Source organism: Syzygium oleosum, unplaced genomic scaffold (assembly GCF_021117445.2).
Source record: "Syzygium oleosum isolate NSW1041296 unplaced genomic scaffold, Sole_v2.1 Sole_v2.47, whole genome shotgun sequence".
In the NCBI taxonomy this organism is placed as follows: domain Eukaryota; kingdom Viridiplantae; phylum Streptophyta; class Magnoliopsida; order Myrtales; family Myrtaceae; genus Syzygium; species Syzygium oleosum.
In genome coordinates this window covers 2,137,194-2,148,857 of record NW_026607531.1, presented here as the reverse complement: position 1 = coordinate 2,148,857, position 11,664 = coordinate 2,137,194, and the positions used below count along the sequence as shown (strand labels likewise).

Genomic DNA, 11,664 nt, shown 5'->3' with positions numbered 1-11,664 from the left:
AAATGAAATGAAAAATTAATTTCTTGCCTACTCGTGCATATTCAAATTGAATGAAAAATAATATAGGTACTATTATGTGTAGCCTAATTAACTTCACTTAGCATATATTGAGATAATAATTATTTTACATATACTTCGAGATATTTTGCTCTATCACATAACTATTGTTCCTAGTTCATTTTATAATATTGGAATTTATATTATATAATAAGATATCTGTAACTGAATTGACTCTTTAACGATATACTCAAATTTTTTACTTTCATTTACCAAAACTTCAAATTTTTTAATTTGTAGAAGAAAGACCCATCTCATTAAAGTTAAACGTTTTAAATCTAAAGTCTCCTTTACTACTTAGAAAAAATTTTAAACTTTTATTTGGAAAAAGAAAGACTCCTCTCATTAAATAAAACACATTAAATGTCCCAAAAATATATTTTTAGTATAATTAATTAGATAAGATTGGATTATAATACTTGTCATGAATAAATAAGTACTTGTTTTTCCAGAATAAGAAGTTAGAAACGATGATGGACAGTATTAGGAGTGATTGGTTCCAAAATGGGTTGGGTCCAGACCTGAAACTTGAAATCAACCCTGTTATAACCAGTTCCCAATTTTGGAACCTGAAACCTACCCTATTTTCCCTGGACCCTGTTTTGGAACCTTGTTTTTTCGGTCCGGTTTCAGGGTCTACTCGAGAACCTATTTTTTTTTTTTTGTTCCTTTTATGGTTTCATTTTTTTCCAGCAAAATAATATGGGTAGCAATGAAATGAATCAAAGTAAAAGATGAATAATAAAAACCAATATCCGCCAAAAGCAACAATCCCTAAAATGAGCAATTGAAATTACAATCCATCAAAATCAACAATCCAAAAGCACTATGTGCCAAAAGGAGATTATTTTCTTTAAATTCTGGCCATATAAAATTGCAAGTGGACCTCCCGAATCAATCGTTTGTGTTGTATAGTAGAGTTTCCTTTTCCTATGATAGGCAAATGCTCCATTGTGAAAATGATGGAAGCGGTTGATATCTCTGATGATAATTTCTCGCGGCACAACCTTTGATATCAGCTTTATTGCAGCATGGCAGTCGACGCATATTCGAAGATTTTTCATAATACGTATAGGGTTTCCATAGGGCATTTCGATAAGCGCAAATGCTAAAGCTAATCTTTCACCGTGTAACCACAGCAAGCGCTCCTTTTGTTCATCTTCAACAGCAAGTAATATAGCACTACAATTAGGGACAAACCCTTCCTTTTTGGCTTTCATGTTCAACCACTCCAACATCCCACTGATTAGCTTCATATCAGGATGTGAAGTATCCCCAACGGTGAAGTAATGGACCGTTCCCTGATATTCAAACCAACTTAACCCTGGTTCCTTTTTTATGCCTTGTCGTTTCATTTTTTTCCTCACAGCAGCGACATTCTCCCAACTCCTTTCATTTGCATAAATGTTGGACAAAAGAACATAGGCTGCTTCGTCATGAGATTCCATCTCAAGCACACGCTCTGCTGAAAGTCTTCCCAGCTCAACATTATGATGGATAACACAAGCCCCAAGCAAAGCCCGCCACACCGTGACACTAGGTTAAAATGGCATCTCCTGAATCAATTTCATAGCCTTATCGTGATAGCCTAGTCTTCCCAAGAGCCAAACCATACAGGTGTAATGCTCTACACAAGGTTCAATGCCATAGTTATGCACCATAGAATGAAAATACCATTGAACTTGATCCATAAGTCCAGAATTGCTACATGCTGATAAGACGCCAACAAAAGTTAACTTATTTGGTCGAGATTTGCTTGCATTCATTATCTCAAATATGTTTAGAGCCTCTCCACCAAGACCATGCATAGAATACGCTGAGATCATAGTATTCCATGAAACTTCATCTCGTGCATGCATCCGATCAAACATTAATTGAGCTTCTTTGATGGCCCCACACTTTGGCATACATATCTATTAAAGAATTACCAACTACTGTGTTCTTGTCATAAGTAGTTTTGATGGTTAGAGAATGGATCTGGTTTCCTGGCTCCAGAGATGCTAAGCCAGCGCAAGCACGAAGAACGCTAGGATATGTCACTTCAGTTGCCGTCAGTCGATGATCAAGCATATGTGAGAACAAACTCAATGACTTCTGCCCCTCACCTATTTGTGCAAAGCCAACAATCAGAGTGTTACAAGTCACATCATTTGTAGCTTGTGATTCCTCAAATATTTTAACAGAAATATCAATCCTTCCACTCTTAGCATAGACATCCATTAGAGCATTTGAGACGAACACATCTGAGTCAAGACCAATCTTGAGGACGTTACAGTGCACTTGCTCACCCAATTGTAAAGACTCCATAGTGGCACATGCTTGCAACAAACTCGCAAAGGTAAACTGATTGGGGACGACAAATGCTTGCCTCATCTGACAGAAAAGCTCCACCGTTTTTCTACTCTCACTAATCTGAGCATAACGCTCAATCATAAAGCTCCAAGGAATTACGTCTTTCTTAGGAATCTCTTCAAAGACCCTCCGTGCGCCCTCCATGTCACCCAATCCACTATACAATTCTAGCAATCCCACACCTACATGTACATCCAGCTCATAATGCGTTTTCAGCGTGCATCCATGAACGCTTCTCCCCAAATGTATAGTCCCCATACCGAGACAACCTTCAAAACACTGACAAAGGTATAGTTATTTGGCTTAAACCCAACAATTCTCATTTGAGAGAAGAGCCCCATGGCCTCTTCGAAGCATCCATTCTCAGCACAGCAGGAAATTATCACAGTCTATGAAACCATGTCCTTGAAAACAATCCCACCAAAAACATCCTTGACGCAGGAAACAGATCCACCCACAGAGTAAGCATCTATCAAAGCTGTCCCAAAAAATGCATTCGAATCATGGCCCAACTTGCATATGCAGGCATGAACAGCCCCAGCCATGTCTGCCCTCTCCATACTCACAAGCAATTTCAAGAAAGTAGTAAAAGCAAATGGGTTCGGCTCGTGCCCCTTCCTATGCAGCCTAACGAAAAGCTAGACGGCCTCACCAAACCGGAGGGCCTGCGCTAAGCCGTGGATCAACGTCACAAACGATATGGTATTCCTCTCGGGCAATTCGTCGAACAGTATGCGCGCATTCCCCAAGAGCTCGGACTTCACGTACGCATTGAGAAGGATGTTGGAAGCAAACAAGTCCAGGCAAGCAGCCCTCTTGATGACGTCGCAGTGGAGAGGCCTGGCCGAAATGGGGTCGCCGCTGTGGATGCAGTCTTGGAGCATACTGGCGTAGGAATGTGAGCCGAAGTCTGAAGTTGGAAGCTCCGAGTCGTTTGGACATTGCTCGAGCAGATGGGCGGCTTGGGCCGAGAACCCACATGCTGACGGGTGAAGGAAGCTGTTGAGTCCACGACCATCGCATGGTGTCGCAACACTCGCACATCGGAACGCTCTCGTGCTCAGGAACCTGATCATGCGACCGTGTTCCTCTGCTCAGGGAAGAACCCAGTCCCGCATGCCAGGTTTTTGATGTTCGGTTCACGTCGTCTCTTTTCGGCGTGTATTTTCGATCACGGGCTTTATACTATATGACCCGCTCTATATCTATTCAAACACATTATTACATAAATAATTCATAATCATTACTAAAAAAATTCCTTTGTAAAAATCGGCCTGAGCACATTAATAATAAGTAGAAGAGAGGAAATGAAGTTTGTATAAAAAATGGAACAGAAAGTAATATAAGTTCGTAGGGTAAAATATCATTGTTTTTATCGATACAAACAATCATGTATTTTCGAGATCACGAATGGCTTTCGCATTTTCAATAAAAAGAAACATCCATCCTTTCCATTTGTTATTTCGGTTATTTCAATCCGCTTAAGGTTGCTTTTGTCAACATATATACCTGATCGTGAGCTTGGCGGCTTGTTTAGCCCCGGCTCGAGCCCGCGAGCGCTCGAAGCGCGAACCGAGTTTATCCTGGAAAGGAATTTCCCTTTGTGGGGCCTCCGACTTGCCGGCCGACACAGGACCCCCTTGGCCTAGGGCCTGTTTTTGGGCCGTAGTTAAAAACGACGCCGTTTTGGGGACTCGAGATCAGAGAGACTCAAAGCACACGACGGCGTTTCAAGCGGGAGCAATTAGGGTTTCTGAGGCAGACCATCTTCTTGAGGTACACTCTATACAAACAGCAGTCCCCATCGACGGTTCTCCCAACATCTCTTACGCATCGAAATCCGGCTACCTACACGTCTTACGATTCTCTTTGTAGATCTGAATCTCCTCCATCCGATACGACGCCTTGGCCTGCCTTGTTCTGTTTCTTCTTCTTCTTGGTGTTTTCGTTGGCGTGCGTCCTGCGTCGTCCTCCTCCTTTCCGATTCGAACTATTTTCTTGTCTGAATGAGTGAGGGGGCTGAGCAGATGATGAGAAACGATGTGATTGAATGCTCTGATTGGATCGCTCCATGAAGTTTCACCAAGATCGAGCTTTTTAAAACTGATGCTCAAGCCCTTCCTTCTCATGAAAAATTTCATCTTCTTTTTTTTTTTTTTGGTTTTAAATTTTTCAGTCTCGATGAACGGCTAGCTCTTTGCCTTCTTTTATTCAATGTTAATGTTGGTGGGATTTATATTTTCTTTCTTTTCTTTTTTTAGGTCGAATGTTGGGAGAATTAAACCACATATATATTTTGTTTTAGATTTTTCTAGACTTGCAAAGCGAGGTTTTAGATTGCGTTAAGAATCGGAATCCCGGTTAATTTTAAACATAAAAGATGAGATTTGCTCGATCGCAAGTGTGTAAATGAATTTGCCTTAGCGGTTGTTCGTCCGGATACATACAGGAATTTGGTTGCACTTTTTTTTCAAAACTTAATTGCGCATTGGACAAATTGAATATCGAGAAATATTCAATTCTGTTAAATTTTGTTAAATACATACAGGATTATGTATATATTCATGTGTGTTTATGTATATATTAGACAATGCAGAGTCCGTATAGGGTTGCAGGGAGGGTGGGAGGCACATGCTGTGGAAGCGAATGTCCAAAGAAGTCCCACGTCGCAGTGTTTCGGTTCTCGTAATTATGGGGAAACACCATCATGCATGCCAAAGGCCCGCCCCATTAATTTGTTTATAATCACCCAATTAAATAACCTCCATCGTTGTAAGTGCTTCAATTAATATCTTTTATTAATCGATTAGTTAACTGTGTTAATGCCAAGCAAGTGTGTCATCCTGCAGAGGTCAGACATAAGGGCCCCGTCTTTTCCTGATGAATAGTGTCCCTGGTACTAGTTAAGATTACTAGAATTAGCTATAACCTATATAAACGCATTTTGAAATTTGAAAGGGGATAAGTTCTAAAAAGGTAATGTGCTTCAAATAGATATATTAACATTTCAGTGTATGAGTTAATCCTTAGAGACACTCTTTAATATTTTCCTTTATGAAAAGGCATCATGTTAGCAAGTGTACCTCGAGCGATTATCAAGCATACTCAATTTAAATTTTCCCTAATCGATTGTTTGACTGAACATTTGTTGGCAAAATCCTTACAAAATAAGGGCATGTCCGGATTGCATTTTTTTTTTCACCCTTTCTAATTAATATCTTGCGATTTACGTTCTCTTTTTACTTTTCTAACACCCCAAACACTTGAAAATTTCACATAATGCAAATAATGACACACTGATTTATATATGATGTTTTCATAATTCTAGTACTTTTTTTTTCTCTTTTAATTAAGTTGAAGCATAAATTTTAATTTAAATAATAAATTCACATGAGATTTAAGTATGAACTTTTTTTTTTGTAAAGCTCATTAATAACTTGTCATAGCATTACTCTCTTTCAATAGAGAGCAGCTAAAAAAACTTATGTTTAAGATATTAAGAGAAAAGGCACGCCCATTTCAAATGCTAAAAATAATCACTTTGTCAGTCGACCGTGACTCCTAAGGTTACGCCCAGTACTTTATTTCCATTTTCATGTCATAATAAAAGCAACTTTTCTGCGCCCCTGGGGAAGGGGAGAAGGCAGCGGACAGAAGCCAGAACGAAAGCAGAGAGGCAGAAATAGGAGCAGGGGGGCAGAGGCACAGAGGGAGAGAGTTCCGAGAGAGAGAAAGAGAGTTCCGAGGGAGAGAGTTCCTCGAGAGAGCTCGAGAGAGCTAAAGGAGAGAAATCGGGGAAGCGGGCGAGGGAGAACCGGAGAGAAAGGGAGGATGAGGTGAAAAAGAGAGATCTTGAGGGTGAGAAAGGAAGAGAGAGCCTCACCCGCTCGCCGGAGGGCCGCCCGAGTCGCCGTCGGTGCCGACGAGCTTCCAGTCGCCGCGCTTCATCCCGGTCGGTCACGAACCAGGTGGGTCTCCATAGCTTTCCCCTGTTTTGGCTTCTCCTCTCCCCTGCCTCTCGGGTGCCGGGCACACCGAGTCCGTTCGGTGATTGCTCGGCCCCGTCGACAGAGGCTAACATTCGTTCGACACTCCATGAACCTTTTCTGAGCGTTGGATGTTGAAAACAAGCCGTGAGCCTAGTCAAAATCGGATCTGTTGATCCATTTTTTTGGCCGCCTGAAGCTATTTAAGTTTTAAATGTCGAATCTGGTCGCGTTTTTTTTTTTTTTAGCGTTCTATCGCAAGCCGAGACGATTTTTTGACGAGATATGGTTCCTTAGATCCTCACACTCCATGTTCAAGAAAAAAATCGCACCGAATGTCAATCTTAAGCCCCTGCTCGAACTCGCCCACCACCTGTTCGACAAAATGTCCGACTGAAACTCCGAGTCCCTTTTTGCAAAACCGACGCCCTAAAGTTTTGTTATATGCTTGAATGGTTCTATTGTAGTTACTGATCCCAAGCTTTCCTTGTTTTTTCATGTGTTTGTATGGCATATTCCGTTGTTCCCCGATGTCGGCCATGGACGTGCACACGAGTCGGAGTCAACATTCATTTTCCGGTGAGGCCTTGGGTCGAAGTCCCACCGTGACAGTGTTCTATGCCTGATTTTGTGTATGTATGCTTGTGTGTTCAGGCTTAGCGTCTATTGTTGGGACCGAATGTTGGATTGTCAGAAAGTGCGTTTGTCGCCGGTGGGGAGTTCTGACTGTTTCTCTAAGGGGCTGGTGTGGTCACCGGAAAGTTGGCCGGCGGTGATGGCGTAAGGCCAGCGTCCGTCGTCGACGTTGGCGGCCCGAGCCGACGGACGGCGGTGGGCGTTCCCGGCGTAATCCCAGTGACGGCATGAAGACGTTCTTGATGAAGAAAGAAGAAAGCGTTCTGGGGAGAGACGTCCAGAAGGGCACGCAAAGAAGGGAAGAAGACCAGAAAAGAAAAATAGAAAAAGAAAAAAAGAAACAAAAAGAAAAAACAAGAAATAAAGAGAGGGAAAATGGGAAAACAAAAAATTCGGAAAAGAAATAGGAAAAGGGGGGTCCCGGGCGGGTCAGAGAGCCGGGTCAGGTGTCGGCCGGATCGGGTCAGGGACCCGGTCCGGAATCTTTATTTTATTAAAAATATTAAAATACAAAAATTCAAAAAAATATATATTAAAATATTAAAAATTCCAAAAACAAAATTCGAAAATGTTTAAAAATCCCAAAAAAATTAATTAAATAAAAAAATAAAAAAATATTTAAAAACTCAGAAAAATTTAAAAAAATTCAGAAAAAATTCAGAAAAATTCCAAAAAAATCAAAAAATTAGGAAATGTTTAGAAATCAGTTTTGGGCTTAATTTCACTAGATTTTAAATTTAAAAAAATGAACGAAAAATGAGAAAAATCCTCTAAAAAATTTCCAAAATTCGGATAAGCCATTAGGGCTTTACTTTAGGGCTTTTGGTTGACTTTTTCTTTCTAGAGACGATGCTAGGTCACTGGTTGTTCATTTTCTTTATGATTATTTGGTTGCGCATTTTTAATATATTGATTGTTGTTTTCTATTTTTAGAACGGTTAGGCGGAATCGTAGCTTTTTCGATAAGCTGCCCGGTACGTTAGTTTGCGAGCATTCAAGTTTAGGTATCGAAAGGGCACTAGTTAAATTGCTAGTGTAATCAAGTCCCCGAATTTTAGAATCTTTGATTTTCGCGCGTATCAAGATGATACTCCCGCGTCTCGATCAGGGTGTCTAGCCAACCCTTGATCATGGCTAGTGCGCGACTCCATTCAAATGCGTAAATTAGAAAATTCTCGTCGCACGAGGTATGAGGCTTGGGAGTGCGTTAGTCTTTGGATTAATGAACTATTTGGTTTGTCTTTCAAATGAATCAATCGTTGTTCACATCCATCGACAAATACCTCTTGGCCTAAATCCGATCGGTTCAGGTAGGCCGCGACAGAGAGTACCAACCGAAGCTCTGTGAATTTATTGCCGTTTCTATTTTCATGTTTATGACTGTCATAAACATGGAAATGGCAACAAATTTACAAAGGTGATATAAAGAGAACAGCATGGCCTCACTCGAAAAGGGGTTGCATGTTTAATTTACTAAAATTAAGAAACTGGAGGTCTTGTCTGAGCGCATTTAGCAAAGAGCAATCAGATTCACAAGCCCTTGCTCCTACGTTGGTTTCATTGTAGTTTGTAAGAAGTCACAGTGTACTGTATTCCAATATAAAAAGCACAACCCGAGTATTATTCATGCGTCGTGCTCTGCTCTCTGTCTCCTTTGGTCTCTCTTCTTCTTCTACACCATGTCTTCGCACGAGATATCGATCATCGACCACGAGATCAAAGAATACACCCACAACATATACACTGTAACCTTCCACGACTACAGCATTCAGACCATGGTCACCCACTCTCATTCCATCGCAGCCGACTGGCTCACGTCCTGCAGCTCCGAGCTCCGCGATGTTGGCTCGTCCCACAACTTAGAGCTCCACATCATCGGTCTGGACATCGGATGGTTTCCCAACTTGCATGACCAAGACAACCCAGTTGCACTCCTGCAGATTGCAGTGGGCACGCGTTGTCTGATTTTCCTATTTCAACATGAGCCTGGCATCCCCCAGTCCCTCCTCGGCAACTGCTCCTACGTCTTTGTCGGCGTTGGAATCCACGATAACGTCCAGAAGCTGGTCAACCACCACGGCCTCAATGTGACCAATGTGAAGGACCTGCATGACTGGGCGGAAGGATGTGATCGGGCTGAAGGGCCTCGATCTTGAGCGACACGAACGCGTCCACGCAAGCGTACTGGACTTGCGCACTAGTAAGCCTGGACTTGCGCACTAGTAAGCCATAACTTGTTCCATTGGCTCAAGGTAATCCGTTTCGGCTTCTCTATTTTCCACCCTAATATCTCCTACACGAGGCCCTTCAGCCCGATCACTCTATTTCCCACCCTAATATCCCTTACGCGCCCAGTCATGCAGGTCCTTCACGTTGGTCACATTGAGGCGTGGTGGTTGACCAGCTTCTGGACGTTATCGTGGATTCCAACCCCGACAAAGACGTAGGAGCAGTTGCCGAGGAAATCGATGAGGGACTGGGTGATGCTAGACTCATGTTGAAATAGGAAAATCAGAAAACGCGTGCCCTCTGCAATCTGCAGGAGTGCAACTGGGTTGTCTTGGTCATGCAAGTTGGGAAACCATCCGATGTCCGGACCGATGATGTGGAGCCCCGAGTTGCGGGACGAGCCAACGTCGCGGAGCTCAGAGCTGCAGGACGTGAGCCAGTCGGTTGCGATGGAATGAGAGTGGGTGACCATGGTCTGAATACTGTAGTCGTGGAAGGTTACAGTGTATATGTTGTGGGTGTATTCTTCGATCTCGTGATCGATGATCGATATCCCGTGCGAAGACATGGTGTAGAAGAAGAAGAGAGACTAAAGGAGACAGAGAGAGCAGAGCACGATGCATGAATAATACTCGGGTTGTGCTTTTTATAGTGAAATACAGTGCACTGCGACTTCTTACAAACTACAATGAAACCAACGTAGGAGCAAGGGCTTGTGAATCTGATTGCTCTTTGCTAAATGCGCTCAGACAAGACCTCCAGTTTCTTAATTTTAGCAAATTAAACATGCAATCCCTTTTCGAGTGAGGCCATACTGTTCTCTTTATATCACCTCCATAAATTTGTTGCCATTTTCATGTTTATGACAGTCATAAACATGAAAATAGAAACGGCAATAAATTTACAGAGTTTCGATTGGTACTCTCAAAGGGGGTTCCTGGCCATTCAACGGTGAGCAGCGATTTTATTGTCTAGTTGGAACATACCTTTGTCGCGACCTTCCCGAACTGATCGGATTAGGCCAAGAGGTATTTGTCAATGGATGTGAATGTTAATTGATTCGTTCGAATGAGGAACCAAATAGTTCATTAATCCAAAGACCGAGGGGCTCCCGAGCCTCATACCTCATGCGACGAGAATTGTCTAAACTAAGCATTCGATTGGAGTTGCCACTAGCCATAATCAAAGATCGGCTAGAAACCCTAACCGAGATGCGGGAGTGTCGTCTTGATACGTGCGAAAACCAGAGATTCTAAAATTTAGGGACTTGATTACACTAGCGATCTACTAGTGCCCTTTAGGTACCTAAACTTGATCACTCGCAAACTAATGTATTGGGCAGCCTATCGAAAAAGTTAAGATTTCACCTAATCGTTCTAAAAATAGAAAATAACAATCATTATATTAAAAGTGTGCAACTGGATAATCATAAAGAAAATAAACAATCAGCGACCTAGCATCGTTTCTAGAAAGGAAAAGACAATCAAAAGCCCTAATGGCTTATTCGATTTTTGGAAATTTCTTAGAGGTTTTTCTCATTTTTTAAGCTTTTAACCTAAAATCTAGTGAAATTAAGCCCAAAACTGATTTCTGGACATTTCCTAATTTTCTGAATTTTTTAGAATTTTTTCTGAATTTTTTAATGTTTTTCAGACTTTTTTTAGATTTTTTAACATTTTCGAATTTTTTGGAATTTTTAATATTTTAATTATTTTTTGGAATTTTTTAATGTTTATTAATAAAATAAGGATTCAGACCGGATCCCCTGACCCGATCCGCCCGACACCTGACCCGAAATTCCGACCCTACCCGGGACCCCATTTTCATTTCTTTTCAATTTTTTCTTTTGATTTTCCCCTTTCTCTTTTTTTCTTTTTCTTTTGTTTCTTTACTTTTTTCTATTTTTTTATTACTCTTCTTCGGGTGCGTTTGGTACAGCATTGGGAAGGGGCTTTCAGCCCCGAAAGCCCCTTCCCAAAAATGCTGAACCAAACGGTTAGCATTGAGCATTGAAAATGCTCAAAACTAGCATTTTCAATCTTGAAAGCCCAATCGATCGACTAGCTTTGGACTTTCAGCCTTGAACCAAATGCCAAAATCATTTTTATACTTCCCAAACTACCCTCACTCAAATTTCAATATTCCGGCTTTGCCCTCTCGTTCTTGTTCATCTTCTTCACCAAAGGGACTCCGCGAGGGCAAAGGGCCTCGCGACTGCGAAGGTCCGGCGAGGTCGCCCGACCAGTGCGACGGCCGCCGGTCGCGATCGCCCAGTGCGGCGCTCGGGGTCTGGGCGATCGCCAGTGCGGCCGCTAGGTCCCGCGACCTCGGGCGACCGCCGTCGCCCGAGGTCGCTGACCCAGGCGGCCGGGCCTGGGGTCGCGCTGACCCAGCGGCCGCCGGC

The 11,664-nt window shown here is 42.2% G+C and overlaps 2 protein-coding genes, 1 non-coding gene and 1 pseudogene across 3 annotated transcripts; 2 read left to right on the top strand and 2 right to left on the bottom strand.

Annotated features, from left to right (window-relative positions):
* Window positions 1-866: 866 nt before the first annotated feature.
* LOC130136647 (putative pentatricopeptide repeat-containing protein At5g13230, mitochondrial) lies at window positions 867-3,612 on the bottom strand (annotated as a pseudogene).
* Window positions 3,613-4,441: 829 nt separating this feature from the next.
* On the top strand, window positions 4,442-4,522 carry LOC115691201 (small nucleolar RNA SNORD36). The gene has a single exon (XR_004006953.1). It is a non-coding gene; the product is annotated as a small nucleolar RNA SNORD36 (small nucleolar RNA).
* A 4,188-nt stretch (window positions 4,523-8,710) lies between these two features.
* LOC115668700 (uncharacterized) lies at window positions 8,711-9,187 on the top strand. Its single transcript, XM_030590108.2, has one exon. It carries the CDS (start codon window positions 8,711-8,713, stop codon window positions 9,185-9,187), a length of 477 nt encoding a protein of 158 aa, XP_030445968.2.
* A 221-nt stretch (window positions 9,188-9,408) lies between these two features.
* On the bottom strand, window positions 9,409-9,828 carry LOC115668699 (uncharacterized). The gene has a single exon (XM_030590107.2). The coding sequence runs from the start codon at window positions 9,826-9,828 to the stop codon at window positions 9,409-9,411; it is 420 nt and encodes a 139-aa protein (XP_030445967.2).
* Between the last annotated feature and the right edge of the window lie 1,836 nt (window positions 9,829-11,664).

Excerpts from the sequence above, each read along its gene's own strand:
- LOC115668700 (XM_030590108.2), top strand. The coding sequence starts at position 8,711 with ATGTCTTCGCACGAGATATCGATCATCGACCACGAGATCAAAGAATAC.
- LOC115668699 (XM_030590107.2), bottom strand. The coding sequence starts at position 9,828 with ATGTCTTCGCACGGGATATCGATCATCGATCACGAGATCGAAGAATAC.